Source organism: Tachypleus tridentatus, chromosome 2, assembly GCF_004210375.1.
Source record: "Tachypleus tridentatus isolate NWPU-2018 chromosome 2, ASM421037v1, whole genome shotgun sequence".
In the NCBI taxonomy this organism is placed as follows: domain Eukaryota; kingdom Metazoa; phylum Arthropoda; class Merostomata; order Xiphosura; family Limulidae; genus Tachypleus; species Tachypleus tridentatus.
The window spans coordinates 41,796,826-41,819,095 of record NC_134826.1 but is presented as its reverse complement, the minus strand read 5'-3'; the positions used below and the strand labels follow the sequence as shown (position 1 = coordinate 41,819,095).

General features: G+C 35.1%; 1 protein-coding gene across 4 annotated transcripts in view; it reads right to left on the bottom strand.

Annotated features, from left to right (window-relative positions):
- Positions 1–6,006: 6,006 nt before the first annotated feature.
- The window catches only part of LOC143241864 (patj homolog), a 234,461-nt gene continuing 218,197 nt past the window's right edge, over positions 6,007–22,270 (bottom strand). For 2 of the 4 annotated variants that reach the window (XM_076485150.1, XM_076485164.1), the window contains 5 exons: positions 20,503–20,655; positions 19,220–19,299; positions 14,703–14,873; positions 9,622–10,083; positions 6,007–7,127 (listed from right to left, as the gene is read on the bottom strand). In XM_076485150.1, the coding sequence (XP_076341265.1) occupies positions 6,840–7,127; positions 9,622–10,083; positions 14,703–14,873; positions 19,220–19,299; positions 20,503–20,655 (1,154 nt within the window). In that variant the 3' untranslated portion in view covers positions 6,007–6,839. The remainder of the gene's footprint in view (positions 7,128–9,621; positions 10,084–14,702; positions 14,874–19,219; positions 19,300–20,502; positions 20,656–22,270) is intronic. The other 2 variants (XM_076485156.1, XM_076485174.1) reach the window with 2 other exon arrangements.

Below are 22,270 nucleotides of genomic sequence, written 5' to 3'. Positions count from 1 at the left end.
TGGCCACTTTTTTTTTATTTATGACACCATTAACATGACCAAATTTCATGTCAGATTTTTTTTTTAATTTGGTAGTGTACAAACATTTTTCTTCAAAGTCCCTTTGATTTTTTGCTAGTAATGAAATAATATGTATAGATATAATTTGTTCCTACTTCAGTTAAAGGCCCGGCATTTTCAGGTGGTTAGAGCGTTCGGTTCGAAATCTGCGGGTCATGGGTTCGAATCCCCGTCGTACCAAACTTGATCGCCCTTTCACCCGTGTTGGCATTATAATGTGACGGTCAATCCCACTATTCGTTGGTAAAAGAGTAGCCCCAGAATTAGCGATTGGTAGTGATGACTAGTTGCCTTCCCTCTAGTCTTACATTGCTAAATTAGGAACAGCTAGCACTAATAACCGTTGTGCAGCTTTGCGCAAAAATAAAAAACAAACAAACAAGCTCTGTGTATGCCTGACACATTAATTTAGGTAATTTTCTCGGTGTTGCTTCCTACGTGCTCTAGTTAAAATGTATCTGAGAAAAGATACAGCTTCTGATAAAAGTCAGATAAACGCCCATTCGTGTAACACGTTTGTACGTCAAGCAGATTTCTCAATCCTTGATGTTGATAAAAGAACTCTTCCCAAGATAATTCTAGCAGCTCACTCTGAAGATATAAAACTGATTTGAAGACAACTTAATATTGGCTTGTTGGTACTTTTATATATAAGTCCAAAGTTGTTATCGGTATATGTGATGACTCGATTTGTGGTATTTTTATATATAATATGACTGGTTAGGACGCGTCTCTTATCGATAATAAATGAGATAATGCACATCATCTCTTCTTAATCGCAAACTAGAGGGCGCTATTGTTGAAAACAAGATTTATCGTATTAATACACAAATCTCAAAATTCCATTTATACATTTTCAGAACTGAAAAATTTATAAATAAATAATATCATAGTGGAAATATAACCAAGGGTGGAATATTTTTTATCCATACTACACTTGCTCCGTCTTCTTATGTTAAACAGACAGTAGGTTAGTTTTCAGAAGATATCAAAATATACTGTTATCATTACTAACAGTAATAGTAGAATTGTGCTTATTTACAGTAAAACATCTTCTCAGTCAAATTAGTTTTAGTTCAATGGATAAACTTTTGTAATTATATTCGAAAAGGTTTGAAACTTCGAGAAAGCTATCTGTGCGAGCCTTCCCTAAATTAGCAGTGCATGACTAGATGGAAAGCAACTAACTAGTCATCACCACCCACAGCCAATTCTTGAGTTATACTTTTACCAACGAATAGTGGGATTGAGCATCATGTTATAACCCCGCATGGCTAAATGGGCGATCATGTTTGGTTGGACAGCGACACAAACCTGTGACCCGAAGACTGCGAGCCCAGTGAAAAACCTAGAAGCTTCCCAACTAGTGAAATATACCTGTGTATCAACATAGAATTAATTCACTCATTGTAAACCGTCGATAAAATACTCAGTTTCAGACAAGATAGAAGACTCAGCATTCTTCGTACGTTTGTAGAACTTTTGTATATGGAATATCATTTGCAATACGTATTTATAATAATCGTTATTATATATTGAATTTTTGTCGGTATATTAAAATATATTTGTATTAGGGAAGAAAATTGTGGGAATTAATCTTTTTGGCAAATATCATAAACTTGATACATATCAACATTCAATTAGCCTCTAAATTAAAATTAAATTATAATATGCAACACTATTTTATTTCAAAAATCCAAAATGGCCGTCAACTGTAAAGTAGAAATAAAAATAAAAGTTTAAAGTCTAAAAAGGTCCTCATTAGCTACTGTTAACCAATTTTTTCGATATATTTCAGCTCTAGTCTAAGACTAAGTAGGATGAAATATTCGTCTTAGTTGCTTTTTTGTGTACGTAATAATATATGATTATCGAATAAAATTGTGAAATAACAAAAATGCCAAGTTCTTTGTCGGCTTATTTGTTGTCATTATCATATAAAATTGTGAAATAAGAAAAATGCCGAGTTCTTTGTCGGCTTATTTGTTGTCATTATCATATAAAATTGTGAAATAAGAAAAATGCCGAGTTCTTTGTCGGCTTATTTGTTGTCATTATCATATAAAATTGTGAAATAAGAAAAATGCCGAGTTATATAACGGTTTATATGTTGTCATTATCGAATAAAATTTTGAAATAAGAAAAATGCCGAGTTATTTAACGGTTTATATGTTGTCATTATCGAACAAAATTTTGAAATAAGAAAAATGCTGAGTTTTTCAATGGTTTATATGTTGTCATTATCATATAAAATTGTGAAATAAAAAAAATCCCGAGTTCTTCGATGGCTTATATGTTGTCATTATCTAATGATTTGTAATTTAAATAATTACACTTTAAAAATTAGCTAACACGTATGATAAAATGATTACATAATACGATATTAAAGTTATGAAAGATTGAGAGTAGTCCGCCATTTTAAAGATGAAAATTCTGATTGCATTTAAAGTTGCGTTTACTCATCCCCAGTTTAACAAACTGACAATCGACATTAATTTACAGATCAGCTTTGGTTTGGTTTGAATTTCGCGCAAAGGTGCACGAGGACTATCTGCGCTAGCTGTCCCTAATTTAGCAGTATAAGACTAAAGAGAAGGCAGCTAGTCATCACCACCCACCGCCAACTCTTGGGCTACTCTTTTACCAATGAATATTGACGGTCACATTATAACGCCTCCACGACTGAAATGGCGATCATGTTTGGTGAGACAGGGAATCAACGCGCGACCCTCGGATTACGAATCGAGTGCCTTAACCACCTGGCCATGCCGGGCCTTACAGATTGGGAATAACTAATTTCGATCAAGTAGCAACAAAGTTAAAACTCGCTAGTGGTTTCCAGAGCACAGATGGCCCATTATGTAGCTTTGTGATTAATTACAAACAAACGTAAAACTTGCTAATGCCTCAAGCTTTACGAAGGGTAACGTACAAAAAAATGTCATTATTTGTGAGTAGGTGATTCTGTAACACGTTAATTAGGTAATCCAGTAACAGGTTAATGAAGGCAATGAGCAATCAGAATGACATAACGAAGTGTAACAATTTTGTTGTCGTCACCCCACCCTCTTACAGTGGCACGGCGGATTCAATACCCGTGGTGGGCAAAACACAAATAACCCAGCGTGTAGCTTTGTACTAATCAGACAATATTGTTAAAAGAGATATACGTTAAGTTCTGTGTGTGTTGAATAAGTCGAGTTCGAGAATTTCTTCCCTCATACTTTCCTTTATTGCTATAGATAAACAAATGTGATGATATCTGATTGGTGCACGCTCAGAAATAATTAACGAACATTCGATAATTCTTTGAATTTCAAAAACGCGTGTCACTCCCATAAAGAACTCAAGAAAGCCTTATAGTAAAAATAAATAAGTTATTTTCCAACATTGTTTGGCCATTGCATGTGACGTTTATTTTTGAGATTCCTTTTAATAGAAGAAAGGATTTCCAAATAAAATGACTGAAAGAATCCAAGTCCCGAGCGTGACTACATTATGTTTTAGGTAGTTCCAAACATGTTCTTTTGTCGTTTGGTTGATATTAACAAAAATCACCACTCAACCTATTTAAAATTCTGATTTGTTGATTGCCTACTTTGCAGACAGAGGTTTGTTCTCCCATGTACGTAATGAGTATAAAGATAATTCTGAATAATTATATCTTACACATTAAGTGACCTAGGGGGAATAAAAGTTCCCGATAGGCAACTTGAGAACCCCAAATTTTATACAAATAAATTTGGACATAAGAAAATTTATCAAAAACTGTCGCAGAAGATGTTCAACATGATTCCCATTATCCTCATTCAGTATATCAAGTCCATCCATAAAGAACCTATTGTAAGTATGATTTGTTCTGAGTACTATGTATTGATACATGCAATATTCTACACACTGATACACATCTTGTTCAAGTCACCAATTTCGTACTGTTTAAAGACAGAGAGGAAAAGGAGATAAAGATAGAGTTGGCTTGCGAGACAGGTGATTTAGATAAGTACTGTATGTGGTTTCAAAACATCCTACAACATCCAAAGTCTTCTGAGTAACACTTATGATTCTCAATGCGCTCTTCATGAACTTTTGTTTCATTACTGAACAAGTGACTAAGATACAATCACATAAGTTGCGTATTTATTTATTTTATAATTAAACTGTAGTTGACAGTTTCTCAAAATGACCAGGAATTACCTAATTACAAACTGCATTTCGTTGTCAAATACCATATTTAAAGTTAGTAAACCAGTCGTTCTTTCTGAAGACAGAATTCAACAGGCAAATGTTTGTTTATTGGATTTTGCGAAAAGCTACTCACGCTATACGGTCGCTATCCGTCCTCTGTTTGAAATAATAGACTAGAAGGAAGGGAAGCTGTTGAATACTACCAACTCTTTACTAATTAATTGTGAAAGTGTCCATAACTTCATAACATCGCCACTAATGAAAGGACGAGCATATTCAGCGACGGGATTCGAACCCACGACTCACAAGTTGCGATTGGAATAACTGAATTACTATGCCATGCCCTCAGGAGAAACTATTTCAGTCTTGTTCAAATTACTATTAATGGGTTGTTCTATCGAAGACGGTGGGTTGGTTTGTTTAGGATTAAGTACAAAGCTTCACAGTGGTCTCTATCTACCACAAGTATCGGAACCCGGTTTTAGGTGTAAGTCTGCAGACATACCGTTGTGCCACTGGTGGACTCTAAAAGTGTTGGTTATTTCAGTTTATATTTTAAATTTGCTTAATAACCTGTTCATGAAGTTGTTTAACATGAAAATATCAAATTTGTAACAACAATAGATCCGGGAATTTCACGATCTGTTGAATCAAGTTGTCAAACATGCTTCATCTGCAACCGATTATTATATTACGACCAAACTCACGACGAAACTTATGTGACCATCTCTTGATTTGTTTTGTGATATTGAAAACATAGTTTTAAAAATACTTGCGCTTCTCAGTTCGTATATCTTTCAAACTGGTACACAGTTACCTGTAGTTAAGTTTTTCTGAACAAGAAGAAACGTCTAGTGAATGGGTTTCAAACCCGTGATTATGCTTTGACCAACTATATAACAAGACTGTTGAAATGTACAAATTCTTTTGTGAAGCTCGGAATTCGTTTATAGAATGTTTTTGTGTGAAATTCCGTGATTTAGTAACCCATAAAGTAAGTACTGAGAGTTATAATATTCAATAGAAGGAACCAAGGCGAGTTAGCATCAGTCTGGTGATCGAAACCCCTTCCTCCATTTCATTTCTTCAGATTAAATAAGACCAGCAAAACTGTTAACAAGAATTTTCACAACAGCCTTTTATTGTAAGGGATGAAACGATCAATGTATTGACAGGCAAGCTGCTTAACGTTTCGATTGAAACGTCTCGACTTTGATCTGGAGTTTAGTTTCTATTGTCAGATGATGGTTTTCCAAATCCCACACACAAGACTAATCAAGTCGCTATGAGGGTTACGCTTTACACGATATATCAATGGCTCTGAGATCTACGAGTTTTTTATTTTCTTTTTATTTAAAATGATTTTACTTCTAATTAAGAAGTATTTATATCGTTAACTAAAATCTAAAAAAAAACAGACTTTAATTCTAATTATATTACGCCCAATAAATATTAATTAAAACGGTCACTTGAACTTTCTAGAATAGAAATATATTTCACTGAGATACCAAAGTAAGCAACTGATAACTGATAACTGATAACTGATTTTATGAACGTGTCATTAAATCGTTTGTAAAGTTTGTTTAAATTCAAATCACCAACCGCTCAATTATATAACCAATCACCGAGCACAAAATGAATACGATATTTTATAAAGATGATATTTTATGTGACGGACCAGAGGAATATAATTACGTTATTGTAGGATGACATCACGACTTCACGTACAAAATAAATGAATCACTCACCACATTAGCTAGTAACTTTATTGTCCTTTGTTTATAGACTTCAACTTAGTTTATATTTCCCAGTTTTGAAATAATCGATCAAAATGAGAGACAGTTTGATATGTACAGCAAAAATAACATTTTACACAGACTTTTCAAAAACTTTCTGATACATAAAGTTACCTGATACCTGAATTATCAAACATGATAAGAAGAGAATCTTTGACAAAAGTAAATTATAAGTAATTTCTGGAACCTTATAAAAAAAACAGTGACACATAACTGGACTAAATATATGCACATAATGATAAAATCGAATCAAAATTATGTAAATCTACATAATACCAATCTGTACGTTTCAATATTATATTTCTTTATTACAGTGTTTCTCCTGGAAAAGAACAAACTCTATTCGAACATGGTAGAATTTTCCACAAACATTTTCATAAGTAGCTAAGCATTAACATAAAAATCCAAGTCATTAAAGGCATTCTCTAACACAAGAAATAATAACAACTGAAGCGTTGCACCACTTAACCCTAAACTCATAGGCACCGTTGGTAAGTGTTGTAACTGTTTGTATCTAAAGCAACATCAAATGTGATGAAGCTTTATATTGTGCCCGACTATTATTTCATTTGAAAGCGTCCTTCGGGGACAATTTCAAAACCATTTATAAGCCCAAATGCAGTCTCAAAATGTGTCGAATTTGCTGTTATTAAACGTTATATTTATTCTTATCATCAGTAAATTATTTTATTGGTTATAAGCCACTTTCCACACACACACACACAAATTAAATGGACGTTTCAGTGGACACAAAAACCTGTAAACGTTTGTCTCTTACTAGTTTTCATCTTTTACGAGTTATTTTACAGGTGTTCTCCTGTTTCGCCCTCTAGTGGACACAAAAGTCGAATCACTCACCTGATCACTTTCGGGGAGGGGAAGAGGTTTGGCGACACCAATTCTCACCACCCCCTTTGATGCACTCTTTAGTGCTTGGACAGCAGTCTCAAGACAAACATTTTCCAGGGGGATGTCATTGACAAATAATAAACGATCTCCAGGAAGTAGTCGGCCATCTCGCTGTGCAATGCCACCTGGCACCAGGCTTCGTACTACAATTACAGTTTCATTGGCGTTCATAGGATCCTGTAAAAATTAAGTATTTAAACTCATGTATAGTCTGATCAGCACTAATAATGCATGTAAATCATAACGATATTAAACTATTCATATATATGTAAAAACGGCTCGTTTGGGTTGAGAAAAGTTTTATGTAGAGAAGCGAACAACGTTTCGACCTTCTTCGGTCATCGTCAGGTTCACAAAGAAAGAAAGAGGTAACTGACCGATAGCTTACCACAAAACGCGTTTCATCAAAATGTTTTTAGACTAACTTACTAACTACTAATACAAATTTCTTTGACTGTGGTACCTGTCATTTTAACTTAAAGCTTGGTTCTACTAGTTTAACGGTTAATGCAGTTTCGAACCGAGGACTGAAACAGGTTAAGCTTAAAAGAATCTTAATCATGAAACACGAAACGATAGTGGTTCATAATAGAGATCGCATAAGTATTTCCTCAAAGCTATAATAAAACATTCGAACAAAATCCATTTAAAAAAATATATACTCATTCTTCAAGCAACACACAGAACTTTCCTTTTCGACAGCTAAGATCACTCAAACATTCATAATAAGCAAAATATGATTTCATAATTGGCCAATAAACTCAAATTTTGACCATTTGGTTATATTATTATCAATATTATTGTCTCACAATCCTACAGCTTGTACCCAAACCTAAACAGATATACTATATAAAACGCTGCAAATATCCCTTACCTCTTTAAAAAGTTGGTTACTTTTCACAAAATGATGTTTTACAAAGTCATAAATACATAGGCCCGGCATGCCCAGGAGGTTAAGGCACTCGACCCGTAATCCGAGGGTCGCGGGTTCAATTCCCCGTTGCACCAAACAGGCTCGCCCTTTCAGCCGTGGGGACGTTATAATGTCTCAGTCAATCCCACTATTCGTTGGTAAAAGAGTAGCCCAAGAGTTGGCGGTGGGTGGTGATGACTAGCTGCCTTCCCGCTAGTCTTTCACTGCTAAATTAGGGACGGCTCGCGCAGGTAGCTCTTCCGTAGCTTTGCGCGAAATTCAAAACAAACCACACCATCTATACATTATGGATTCAATGCTGCAAGGAGTAGCTGTTTAAGCCACCTGGCTTAGTAAATAATTATTTTAAGAAATACAAAACTTTATTTAAGGCGATGTTTCAGACATATTTATTTTATTTTCAAAAAAACTGTATTTCTACGCGCTTAATGCTGACAGTTTGACTCCATTATAAAACTATTGTAAGTGATACGTACTGTACTGTGGGATCACACAGGAATTTTGCAAGAACCTGTAACAGTATTTTTAAACTAAATTCGATCCCCTTAATTTTGTCTTGCTGTAAAATGTTCTAAACCAACAAAAGTAGATGCAAAGAAATTAAGAAACAAGATTAATAAAAACTGTTAATTAAAAAGGGGGGAATACGGACCATCAAAGAATACACAGCAACAAGATAAATCAAAATACAAATATTATATTTTCAACCCTACAAATAATGACTCTACAAAAAGTAAGGCTAAAAGTAGTGTATACATCATTTCCTCAAACTACAAACCCCAATTTTAATTCCACTAAAATTGAAAAGTACTGTAGACATGGTTTTGGTTTGTTTTGAATTTCGCGCAAAGCCGTCCCTAATTTAGCAGAGGGAAGACAGCTAGTCATCACCACCGACCGCAAACTATTAGGCTACTCTTTTGCCAACGAATAGTGGGATTGACCGTCACATTATAACGCCCCCACAGCTGAAAGGGCGACAATGTTTGGAGTTATGGGGGATTCGAACCTGCGACCGTTGGATTACCAATCGAGTGCCTTAACCACCTGGCCATGCTGAGTGTCTATAAACGTGGAGTCCATATAGAGATTTCTAGCTTTAGAAAATAAACAGGAAGTAATTTCTAGCCTTGTGTTTTGTTTTGTTTTAAGAATCACTACTGGAAGGCTTGAAATAGAATTTTTGCATTTTAGTTCATCTTGTTTCTGTACCTTTTTTGACGATCGCTAATACCCTCTTTTAAATTAACAATTTCTACTAATCTTGTATATATATATACAGACCTGTACAGTCTATAAACCAATAATAATTTCTGAGTGACTCGTAAAAATTTAAATACCTAATTATTCTTAGAAATGCATCGCAGGACGGCTGGCATGGGTATTAACATTTATTAATAAAGCAGATGACCCAAGAAGGTCGAAACGTTTCTCTCTACTTTATTAGTGAGTGTTACTACCCATACCAGCCATCCTGTGATACATTTTTACTTCAAGTGAGTTTCTCGTCATCACGGAATATTCTTTAAAATATTTTTATTTGCTTATGCTAATGTAATATTTTATAGAGCTCTACATATATTTAACAAGTGTTTTAAAACTAATCTTTGCTTCAGAACTGTAAACCTTCTTTGAATAAAGAAGTCACTTGATTATTTTTGTACATGTACATCATGACGTCACAAATACTAACCCTTATTTTCAGAATGTTTCCTTATTTTACGAGTGCAGACTTACTTCGTAGTCTAGAATGCTAAATCCTAATCCACGGTCTCCTTTGGGAAGTTCAATTACATGTGGCTCATCACTCCACATAGCTAAAGCCGTTAGGGGCTCTAGAGACCTAGATTTAAGTTTAGTAACCGTTGTTTCCGGCGAAACACCAATAGAGAGAAAACCTTCAGACTTGGCTTTCACTAATCTTTCGGAGAGTGGAGTTAGAGATAAGAGACTTCCCCCCGACGTTTCGGAAACGTATCCTTTGCTCTCAGCATCATCTGTAGACGCTACTTCATAGTCGATACTAGTGAAGGGAGGATAAGAAAGAGATGAACGAAAAGTCCTAGCAGAAAGACGTATGATACTTTCTAAAGACTGGTGGAGATTCCGACCACATACTAGGTGTATCTCTGTTGGAAGCTCTTTCAAGGTAGTAACAACGTCGACGTAGTTCAAACCATAGAGTTTTTTACCATTAACCTGAGTAGCAGACATAGAAAATCGAATTAAAAGTATTGTAGAAAATTCACGTGATTTTTTTAATAATTATAGTTGTCAAACTACCTCAGAAAAGGTAAAAAAACTGCTTCAAAGAAGACGGATGTGGAAGTGTCTTAGTTGTTGAATACACGCAGTTATTTAATTAGATTTATAAAGATAAAACGGTTTTGTTTAATAACATTCTATAAAATTATTATCTCTATCGTCAACGAGACATTCAGTTAACCTTAAAATAAAAAACTACTTACAACAGGCGTCACTGGCTTCTTTGTTTCCGAAACCATGCTGAGAAAAACAACAAGTTCACAACTCTAGTTAACACGATGCAACTCGATCACACATTCTCTGATCAGTTTCCTTTCATTCACAGCTTACACAGCACAGTTTAACTTTTTTCCGAATAGTTGACTTTCAGTTGTAGTTCACACAGTTTAACTTCACAACACATTCTCCAAACAGGTTGACTGATTGAATTTCATACAAAGCTACACGAGGACTATCTGCGCTAGCCGTCCCTAATTTAGCGGTGTAAGACTAAATGTAAGGCAGCTAGTCATCACCACCTACCGCCAACTCTTGGGCTACTCTTTTACCAATGAAGAGTGGTATTGATGGTCACATTATAACGCCTCAACGGCTAAAAGGGCGAGCATGTTTGGTGTGACGGGGATTCGAACCTGCGACCCTCCGATTACAAGTCGATTACCTTAACCGAGCCAGACTAGCGGGAAGGCAGCTAGTCATCACCACCCACCGACATACTTCAGCAACTCCTTTAATAACGTTACATTATAACTCCTTCAGGGTAGAAAGGGTGGGCATGTGTGGTGAGACAGGGATACGAAACCGCGACCCTCACATTTCATTCTAATGTCCTAACCATCTAACCATGCCTCCTCAAACTGTATCATTTTACTGAAATACACAAATCACTCCATTATTTATAATTTTCACGAACTATTTTATATGAGCAAAAGTTGTTGTAATGGTGTGCAAAGTTACATAATACGCTGCATGCACTCTTTCCATTACGGGGATCGACCCCCGGATCCCAGCTGCACAAGTTCATACACTAACCGCATTTTTTTTGTATGTAACAAAATTATAGTTGTTAAGAAGAATACTTTGTTTTCGTTTGTGTTTCGAGATATATTTGTTTGAAGTTAAGTACAAAGCTACACAGTATCGAAACCTGGATTCTAGCGTTGTAAATCCGCAGATGTGCCGCTAGGAGGAGGGATCGCAATATCTGGTAATTATGGCAAAACAGTGTCGCATTTCAATCAACTCATATTCTCCACGGCCCGGCATGGCCAGGTGGGTTAAGGCGTTCGACTCGTAATCTGAGGGTCGGGGGTTCGAATCCCGGTCGCACCAAACATGCTCGACCTTTCAGCCGTGTGGACGTTATAATGTGACGGTCAATCCCACTATTCGTTGGTAAAAGAGTAGCCCAAGAGTTGGCGGTGGGTGGGGATGACCAGCTGCCTTTCTTATAGTCTTACACTGCAAAATTAGAGACGGATAGCGCATACAGATCTCGTGTAGCTGTGCACGAAATTCAAACAAACAAACAAAATATATTCTACAATATTACTTAAACCTCGCATTACCAACTTGTTTTTTTTTTCCTACATCTCGCTATCAATAGCATCTCCCTATTGCACCATATTTAGTAATTTAACATTTTTCCTGTTGCAACGCTTCGTGTGAAGAACCAACAAGATAAACAGGAAGTTTATAGGATTCATTTTAATTTCAATTACTGTAACCACTAGATTTATAGACTGACAAGGAGTTTTGCGGATAAATAAGTAAATAAATAAAAAGTTGTTTAAAAACCTGATGAAGTAAAAAAAATTGTGAAAACTTTAACTTACTGTAAACAATAAACTTTACTCTTTAGCAATCATTTCGTCAAATAAAATACAAACAAACACTAAGTTAACGAGATTAAAACAATGCTTCACGGAAGCTGAATGACATAATTTTTGTCCCTCGATAAATCAATGATGAATCTACGAAAATACAATTGTGTAATTCAAGGTTCAATTCCTATTGGCCGACAAAGCGAGACACCCTCTGGTGTAGTTTTCGGGTAAAAAAACATAATTATTATACTTTTCTTATTAACTGAAGAGTTTCATGCTAATACATTAGACTATACGATCATGTGAACCTGTTTAATCATTATGTTATTCTTTAACGAAATATAAATATTATTTTGAAATAACCAAATAACTTTATTCATCAGGACGATATCAGTTTGCGAGTGAATGAATGTAGGTAGCAACATCGAGAAAATTATTTGAACTGATGTGTCAGGCACACACGGAGCTTGTTTGTTTGTTGTTTTTTATTTTCGCGCAAAGCTACACATGGGTTATTTGCGCTAGCCGTCCCTAATTTAACAGTATAAGACTAGAGAAAAGGCAACTAGTTATCACCACCCATCGCTAACTCTTCGGCTACTCTTTTACGAACGAATAGTGGGATTGACTGTCACATTATAACGTTCACACGGCTGAAAGGGCGAGCATGTTAGGTGTGACGGGGATTCGAACCCGCGACCCTCAAAATTCGAGTGAAGTACTATCTAGCCATGCCGGGCCACTTATGGATGGTTAGCGTGGACAGCTCTTTTGTAGTTTGGCACGAACATTCTAAACAAACAGTCTAAAATTCCATTTTTAGTTATATCTACTATATCATAATAATGGAGTTGGCCATCACATTATAATGAACCCTTAACTGAAAAGATGTGCATGTTCAATAACGGCGATTCGAACCCGTGAGCCACAGATCGGGAGTTAGTGGGAGACATAACTCTTGTGAAATTTGTCTAGAGACAAAGACGTAATATATTATAACACGTATTACGCTTGGCGAAGTAAGACTTTTACCACGTCCAAGAGTGTCTCATTAGTTTTATATAAATTCTGTCTAGACAGTATTTCATTATAGTCTAGAGATCGCTGGTAGGGGTATTAAAACTTTAATTAAAATAAAGTACAGAACAACGATTTGACCTTCTAAGGTCAGCTTCGGTCCTTTGTCAGTCTGTTTGTGTGATAAGCGTATTTACAACTCGTACAATCCTTTGAAGCACAAGAAACATTTACAAAATATATTATTGTACTGTCCTGAGTTACTTTCAACAACCTTTACAATAAGAAACCGAAGAAGGTATGAAAACGAAGGTTATTTATTTACATAAAATACATCTTTCACTCACAGGCCCGGTATGTATGGCTTTCTTAACACAGATTTACACTCACTAGTAACTGGAAAAACACTTCTCCATTTGCTTTCTCATGGTAACATGTGAAAAAATTAAAAAACCATTCCAACGGTAATAAATTAGACATTAGCTACGTGAAAGAGAAACATTCCAATGGTAAATAATTAGACATTCCTCACTAAGTAAAACAGAAACATTCCAATAGTAAATACAGAAACATCCCAATGGTAAATAATTAGACATTCCAATTGTAAATAATTAGACGCTCACTAAATAAAACAGAAACATTCCAATTGTAAATAATTAGACGCTCACTAAATAAAACAGAAACATTCCAATGGTAAATAATTAGACGCTCACTAAGTAAAACAGAAACATTCCAATGGTAAATAATTAGACGCTCACTAAGTAAAACAGAAACATTCCAATAGTAAATAACCCTCACTAAGTAAAACAGAAACATTCCAATGGTAAATAATTAGACCCTCACTAAGTAAAACAGAAACATTCCAATTGTAAATAATTAGACGCTCACTAAATAAAACAGAAACATTCCAATGGTAAATAATTAGACGCTCACTAAATAAAACAGAAACATTCCAATGGTAAACAATTAGACGCTCACTAAGTAAAACAGAAACATTCCAATGGTAAATAATTAGACGCTCACTAAGTAAAACAGAAACATTCCAATGGTAAATAACTAGACGCTCACTAAGTAAAACAGAAACATTCCAATGGTAAATAATTAGACCCTCACTAAGTAAAACAGAAACATTCCAATGGTAAATAATTAGACCCTCACTAAGTAAAACAGAAACATTCCAATAGTAAATAATTATACCCTCACTAAGTAAAACAGAAACATCCCAATGGTAAATAATTAGACCCTCACTAAGTAAAACAGAAACATTCCAATTGTAAATAATTAGACGCTCACTAAATAAAACAGAAACATTCCAATTGTAAATAATTAGACCCTCACTAAATAAAACAGAAATATTCCAGTGGTAAATAATTAGACGCTCACTAAATAAAACAGAAACATTCCAATTGTAAATAATTAGACGCTCACTAAATAAAACAGAAACATCCCAATGGTAAATAATTAGACCCTCACTAAATAAAACAGAAACATTCCAATTGTAAATAATTAGACGCTCACTAAATAAAACAGAAATATTCCAGTGGTAAATAATTAGACGCTCACTAAGCAAAACAGAAATATTCCAATGGTAAATCGGTAAACACTCATTAAATAAAGTTTAATATAATATATTATTATTAGAAAAAGATAAAGATAAGTTACGAAAGTTTCCGTACGATCCAACATTTAAACTTTATCTAGCGACCCAACCTCCAACAGTTCGTCTCCGCTTCTTAACTTTCCGTTTCGACCGACAGGTCCATCGTTACAAATAGAGCGAAGATAATGGTGAGGACGTAGCTCTCTCTCTCCTTCTACGTCGACAGTTCCCGTAAGGCTGATTCCCAAACTGGTGCCGGGAAGCTTGAAAAACTGATCAATCTAATAAATAGGAGAAATAGTCGAGGTTAATACAATCATATTAAAAATGTTCCACAACGTTTATCTGAAACGAATACCATACGTTCACCACTAGAACTAGAACCTATTACTCGATTGTAACGTCAGTAACTATAAGAAAGTGAGATTCCTCTTTGTCTATGCTGTTAAGTTGAGTTTTATAATAACATGTTTGTAGCCGTCACTTGACCACTACAAAGTTAGAATAGTTTGTTGCTTTATGTTTCTTTGTTCTGGGAATTTCACTCAAAGCTATTCGAGGGCTATCTGCGCTAGCCATCCCTAATATAGCAGTGTAAGACTAGAGGGAAGGCAGCTAGTCATCACCACCCACCGCCAACTCTTGGGCTACTCTTCTACCGACGAATAGTGGGATTGACTGTAACTTATAAGGCCCCCACAGTTGAAATGAAGAGCATGTTTGGTGTGACGCGGATTCAAACCGGCAACCCTCAGATTACGAGTCGAGCGCCTTAACCACCTGACCATGTCGGGCCATGTTTGTTGGTTAAGAATGAGATCCAATGACATCTGGTGAACTGGCATGACCATAAGGACATTGACACGTGTGCAAGCAAGCTTGTCTCTGATCAAGGTAATAGTTAGTAGTTGTGGCCATAGTTTCTGACCACGTGGAATCCAAATGATCACATATATTTCAATCCTGACTTGTTGTTACGTACATACGGGTTCTTCATCCCTTTAGCTATGTGTATTTCACACTGATAACAACTTTTTGGAACAACAAGGAACCTGTTGTTCCGTCTCGGTTGTTCCATATTCTAAAATAAATTAACTTTAAATAAAACTTAAAGTCAGCCTTATACCCTTCAAAGATCAATGGTCATTTTTTATTATTTTAAATCATTTCTTAATTTCAATAGCTATACGTGTAAAATATGTGATATTTGTTTTTTGTGAACAAATTATTCTCGTGACTTTGTGTGTGTTTTTCGTCACGAAAACATTAACTTTCCGTAACATAATGTACTTATTCTTTTCGTCTTCTCCCCTTCTCCCCACTTCCAGTGACATGTCTTTGGACTTATGCCGCTAAAAACCGGGTTTCAAATGCAAAGTGGGATATCTGTGAAGATAAACATTGTTAAGTATGATAAAAGATTATACCTCAACAATTATCTTAATAATTTTAACAAGATCCCTTTAAGTCTCCTTTTCCAAAAGAAGACAATTTGAGAGAGTTCAGCTTCTCCTAATACAACTTCTCCATCCCAGAAACCATTCTAGTAACCTTTCTCTAAGCTCTTTCTAACAATTCGATATCTTTCCTAAAATAAGGACCCCAAGACTGAACACGATACTCCACATTCTGCCTAACCAGTGACCTCTAGAATGAAATTATAACCTCTTTAGATTCGTATTCAATATCTCTGTAAATACAACCTAAAATCCTATTAGCCTTACAAACAGCTACAGCTCACTGTTTGGATAGCTTTAGAGATTTATACCAACAGCTACAGCTCACTGTTTGGATAGCTTTAGGTATTTATACCAACAGCTACAGCTCACTGTTTGGATAGCTTTAGGTATTTATACCAACAGCTATAGCTCACAGTTTGGATAGCTTTAGATATTTATACCAACAGCAACAGCTCACTGTTTGAATAGCTTTAGAGATTTATATCAACAGCTACAGCTCACTGTTTGGATAGCTATAGAGATTTATACCAACAGCTACAGCTCACTGTTTGGATAGATATAGAGATTTATACCAACAGCTACAGCTCACTGTTTGGATAGATTTAGAGATTTATACCAACAGCTACAGCTCACTGTTTGGATAGCTATAGAGATTTATACCAACAGCTACAGCAGACTGTTTGGATAGATTTTGAGATTTATACCAACAGCTACAGCTCACTGTTTGGATAGATTTAGAGATTTATACCAACAGCTACAGCTCACTGTTTGGATAGATTTAGAGATTTATACCAACAGCTACAGCTCACTGTTTGGATAGCTATAGAGATTTATACCAACAGCTACAGCTCACTGTTTGGATAGATTTAGAGATTTATACCAACAGCTACAGCTCACTGTTTGGATAGATTTAGAGATTTATACCAACAGCTACAGCTCACTGTTTGGATAGATTTAGAGATTTATACCAACAGCTACAGCTCACTGTTTGGATAGCTATAGAGATTTATACCAACAGCTACAGCTCACTGTTTGGATAGATTTTAGAGATTTATACCAACAGCTACAGCTCACTGTTTGGATAGATTTAGAGATTTATACCAACAGCTACAGCTCACTGTTTGGATAGATTTAGAGATTTATACCAACAGCTACAGCTCACTGTTTGGATAGATTTAGAGATTTATACCAACAGCTACAGCTCACTGTTTGGATAGATTTAGAGATTTATACCAACAGCTACAGCTCACTGTTTGGATAGCTATAGAGATTTATACCAACAGCTACAGCTCACTGTTTGGATAGAGTTAGAGATTTATACCATCAGCTACAGCTCACTGTTTGGATAGCTATAGAGATTTATACCAACAGCTACAGCTCACTGTTTGGATAGATTTAGAGATTTATACCAACAGCTACAGCTCACTGTTTGGATAGATTTAGAGATTTATACCAACAGCTACAGCTCACTGTTTGGATAGATTTAGAGATTTATACCAACAGCTACAGCTCACTATTTGGATAGATTTAGAGATTTATCGACCATTACACCAAGATCCCTTTTTTTCACGACATTGTTAACGTTACTCCAATCCAAATTATACGTATAATTCAATATATGATAACTCACATGCATTATATTGCATTTATTATAATTAAAACCCATTTGCCACTTATTCGCCAAACTCAATAAATGATCTAAATCCTTATGTAAAGCAGTAACACACTCTTCACAGCTAGCAACATCTCGAACCTTAATACCATCTACAAATTTAAGTAATTTATTGACTATTCCTTCTATGCCACTGATGTAAATAAGAAAGTCCAAAGATCCTAAGATTAAGCCCTGAGGTATCCCACGTGATATTAATCGAGTTTGACTGAACTCCATTTGCAACAGCCCTCTGATTTCTTCCATCCAGTTACTCTTCTGTCCAATTAGTCATCTTCCACACTTACAAAGACAAATTTTACAAGACTTTTTTATGGAACACCTTGTCAAATTATTTCTTAAAATTCGGATACACCAAATCTACACCCATAGACTCGTCTATATGATCAGTAACGTATACAAGGAATGTCAAAATATTTGTCAGACAAGATTTTTCTTTCCTGAAACCATGTTGAGTTTGTTTGTTTGTTTGTTTTTGGAATTTCGCACAAAGCTACTCGAGGGCTATCTGTGCTAGCCGTCCCTAATTTAGCAGTGTAAGACTAGAGGGAAGGTAGCTAGTCATCACCACCCACCGCCAACTCTTGGGCTACTCTTTTACCAACGAATAGTGGGATTGACCGTTACATTATAACGCCCCCACGGCTGGGAGGGCGAGCATGTTTGGCGCGACTCGGGCGCGAACCCACGACCCTCAGATTACGAAGCGCACGCCTTAACGCGCTAGGCCATGCCAGGCCAAGGTTATCTGCTCAGCCCACCGAGGGGAATCGAACCCCTGATTGTAGCGTTGTAAATCCGGAGACCATGTTGAGTATCCAATAACATTTTACACTTTATTAAGTTACTTTGCAGAGTATCTTTCAACAGACTTTCAAAAACTTTTTCCACATCTGATGTAAGACTAATGGGTCTATAATTTCTGGGATATTTTTATCACCTCCCTAAAAGATATAAAATCGATCAGATAACTTCCAATTCTCTGGTACGCACCCTCTATACAGGGACTGGCAAAGAAAATAGTAGTAAGTGAATAAAACACATTTCTTGACTTTACAAATGTATTATTTTATCTTTGTGAAAGGTAAAAAATATTCATGAAGATCGAAATGATAAAAGTGATTTTAGGAGGTGTCTTGTTTGTTTGTTTTTTTAAATTTCACGCAAAGCTACTCGAGGGCTACCTGCACTAGTCGTCCCTAATTTAGCTGTGTAAAACTAAAGGAAAGGCATTTAGTCATCACCACCCACCGTCAACTTTTGGGCTACTCTGTTACCAACAATAGTAAAATTGACCGTCACATTATAAAGCCCCCACGGCTGAAACAGCGAACATGTTTGTTGTGACGGGGATTCAAATCCGCAACCCTCAGATTACGAGTCAAGTGCCTTAACCATGCCGAACCTATGTGCGTGGACGCATGCGCGAACATCAAATATATATTATACACAAAGTGTTAGTTGAAATTAAAAAATAAAATATTCATTTTCTTACCACAACTTCATAATTAGAACCCAATATTTTTTCCCATTTATCCTTTACAGCAACGTCTGTTTCTGAAAGTAATGGTGGGCCTACAAGTTAAAAAATATATTTAAAATTAAATGAAACATTAATAAGTTATCACACAAATAATTTAAAAAATAGATTTCTTTATGTAATCGTCAAATAAATGAACTGGGAAATTTCTAGATATAACGCTACCTATGATTTGCTATTGTAACTACCCTACACAAAACCTGTATTACTACAAATCAAAGCAAGAATTTTTTGTAGTGCATCATCTGTATTATCACAACAAACAACGACATTGTTATTTTGTAAAACTAAGCACTACGATAAAAATAGTTGACCAATTTCATAATATTAAGTGAATAAAAATGCACAACATTTTATTTGGTAATTCAATAACCATACTATAATTTATTTTGGCACCATGAACTGTTCTTAGTATCAGTTTTCCGCACTTAATTTCGATTAGACAACATTTTTAAACAAAGCACAAAATTTAAAATATTTGGTACAGAAACGCATAACGTGATAGTGCGTAATGACCAAGAAATTATTAGTGTTACGTGCGTAACATGGTACTGCTGAATTATGAAACAACCCACAGGTCTCTCTAGTTAGTCAGAAATTCCCATAGAACATAGTTCAGACATTGTAATTACTTTTCACTATACTAAACTGTACTCTTAAGATATTCGTTACTTTAATGTCATTCGTGTAAACTTGTAACAATGGAAAACAAAATATAGGAAGTACAGAGAAATACGTTTAAAAATAATGTCGGATTTTGTAAACAAAACCAAAAAAACATGGGATTTAAAACTCAAATTGAAAGATGGTTACGTTAACTTGTTTGTAATAGTGAATGGAATGACATAAATCAACTTGAAGTAACTGTAGGTTAATTTAGTTCTTCAAACAGTTCAAAAACAAAAGAAAACACTTACAAAGCAACTGATTTGAAGAAACAAATAACACACTGTCTGTCTTTACTTTTGTTATTCTACTAACCTTTAACTAGAACTTTTCCACTGAAGAAACACATTATGTCATCTCAATCTTTTTCTACCGACACCTTTACAACCACAAATAAACACTCCTGAGGTATCGAATAAAGGTTATACTTTATATAAATATAACAGGTCTAGCACTATTGTCCTATTAGAAATATATTTGATAATAATCACTCCTCTATCTAAACATAAAGACAAGAGAACGGGATATTGGTTGTTGTTAACAACATATCTTGTACACCATATTTGACTTACTATAATTACCATTAGCAACAAAGCTGATGGAACTAGGACGTTGACGCTCCTTAAATGGTTCTATCCTTTTTGAATTGTTGGAGTAATAGATCTTCGGTTCGTGGACTGGCACCTTTGTTGTAGTTCTAATAGAAGTATTCAACTCATTGTTTGCTACATAGAAAAGTAGAGTTTTGGTTTTTAGTTGAACGTTTTCCACAAATGATCTAACAAAAGCAAAACACTAATAGATATGAGATGTAAGCATCTCAGCTTTATCAATTTTCGTGACTGTAGCTCACGTTTTACAAAATAAAGGTTTACTTTTCCAACTGAAATTAAGTTCAATTTAAACAACAAAAATACAAAGGTAATTAACTACAATTGTTTTTCTCTATGACAATTTAAACAGATACGTTTATTATAGGTTTCATTTTCTGCTCGAGAAAAAACATATATAGAGGTATTGCATTAGATCAAAAACGTAATAAAGTGTGATGTCGCAAGGTTGGTAAATACACGTACAGCCTAAATGTATTGTTTGTTGGAAAGACTGACGAGCATGCGCAATATGGTTTACATCGCCAGACTTTTGCTTGTAGGTTTGGAAGACAGTACGACATCTTATAAGCTTGAGACTGATAGGTCAAACTGACAGGTCTCATTATTACGTGTTCTTTCCACAGCCTTTCACTTGTATAAGACTTGTCTTATTAGAATTTAGTGAAATAAGGAAAATTCTTACAAGAAGTTTAGGATCCTATGTTGAACATCCACACACAAATACGTAGAATTTTGCTTCATTTTTTTAAAATTTCCTTTAGGCGTCATTTTGCTCGTTAGAAAATCCCAGAGATTTTCAGTATCTTAAACAATGCCAAAAATAGTTCTGGCTCGATATTTATGCGTGAAAAGTGTTTCAGAAGTGTTTTTGTTTAATTAATCAACTTCTTTTGCGGATCTTACAATTTTGATAAATTTAATCAATTTTTTTTTTTTTAAACAAGAGTAAGAAAATATTACTGGATAACAATAATATATTTTGTCAAAATTTTATCAGACAAACGTTACGTCATAATGAAACTGAAGGTTATTGAGTTGTTATGGACTTTATAACAGTTTCGTTCATTAGAAAATTGATTACTAGAACTAAACGGCTTTGAACAATGTATTTACATTCAGAAATTATAAAAAGTTGACTTCGTGAAGAAAAATCTACAAAATGTTGATAAACAGTCAAAATCCGGCATTACCTAATCACGAAGCACACCTTAAAATATTAAAGTGGAAAACTTAATTCAACAGATGTTCCTTATGGATGATTTAGATGTTCTATATCTAAAGTGAAGTTAATAAGCGAAATGTGCGCCACCTACCACGTCAAGGAATTTAAAATGTATTTTTCCGGAAAAAGTTGTTGAAAACCAAACATGCGAGTACGTTAAATATCGTAAAAGAACAAATATTAATACGAAGACCCCGAAGGTACAGCGGTAAGTCTACGGATTTACAAATCTAAAATCAAGGGTTACCAGACAAATGAATTCAAATTGTTTGGAAATAGTTAGCGACAGTTTTCCGGATGGAATCAATGTATAATATCTACAGTGCGAGCATAATGGAGTCAACACAGGTGTGGGTTGTATCCCAGTTAATGGTATTGGAAATATATACAAAACTGATGGCATCCTAACGGCTGGCATGTACAGCAAGTATAATATTAGTTTCTTCATACCTTCTCAAGAAATTACCCTGTTAAAAGTGCATTCACTTTCGAGCAAGATAATGA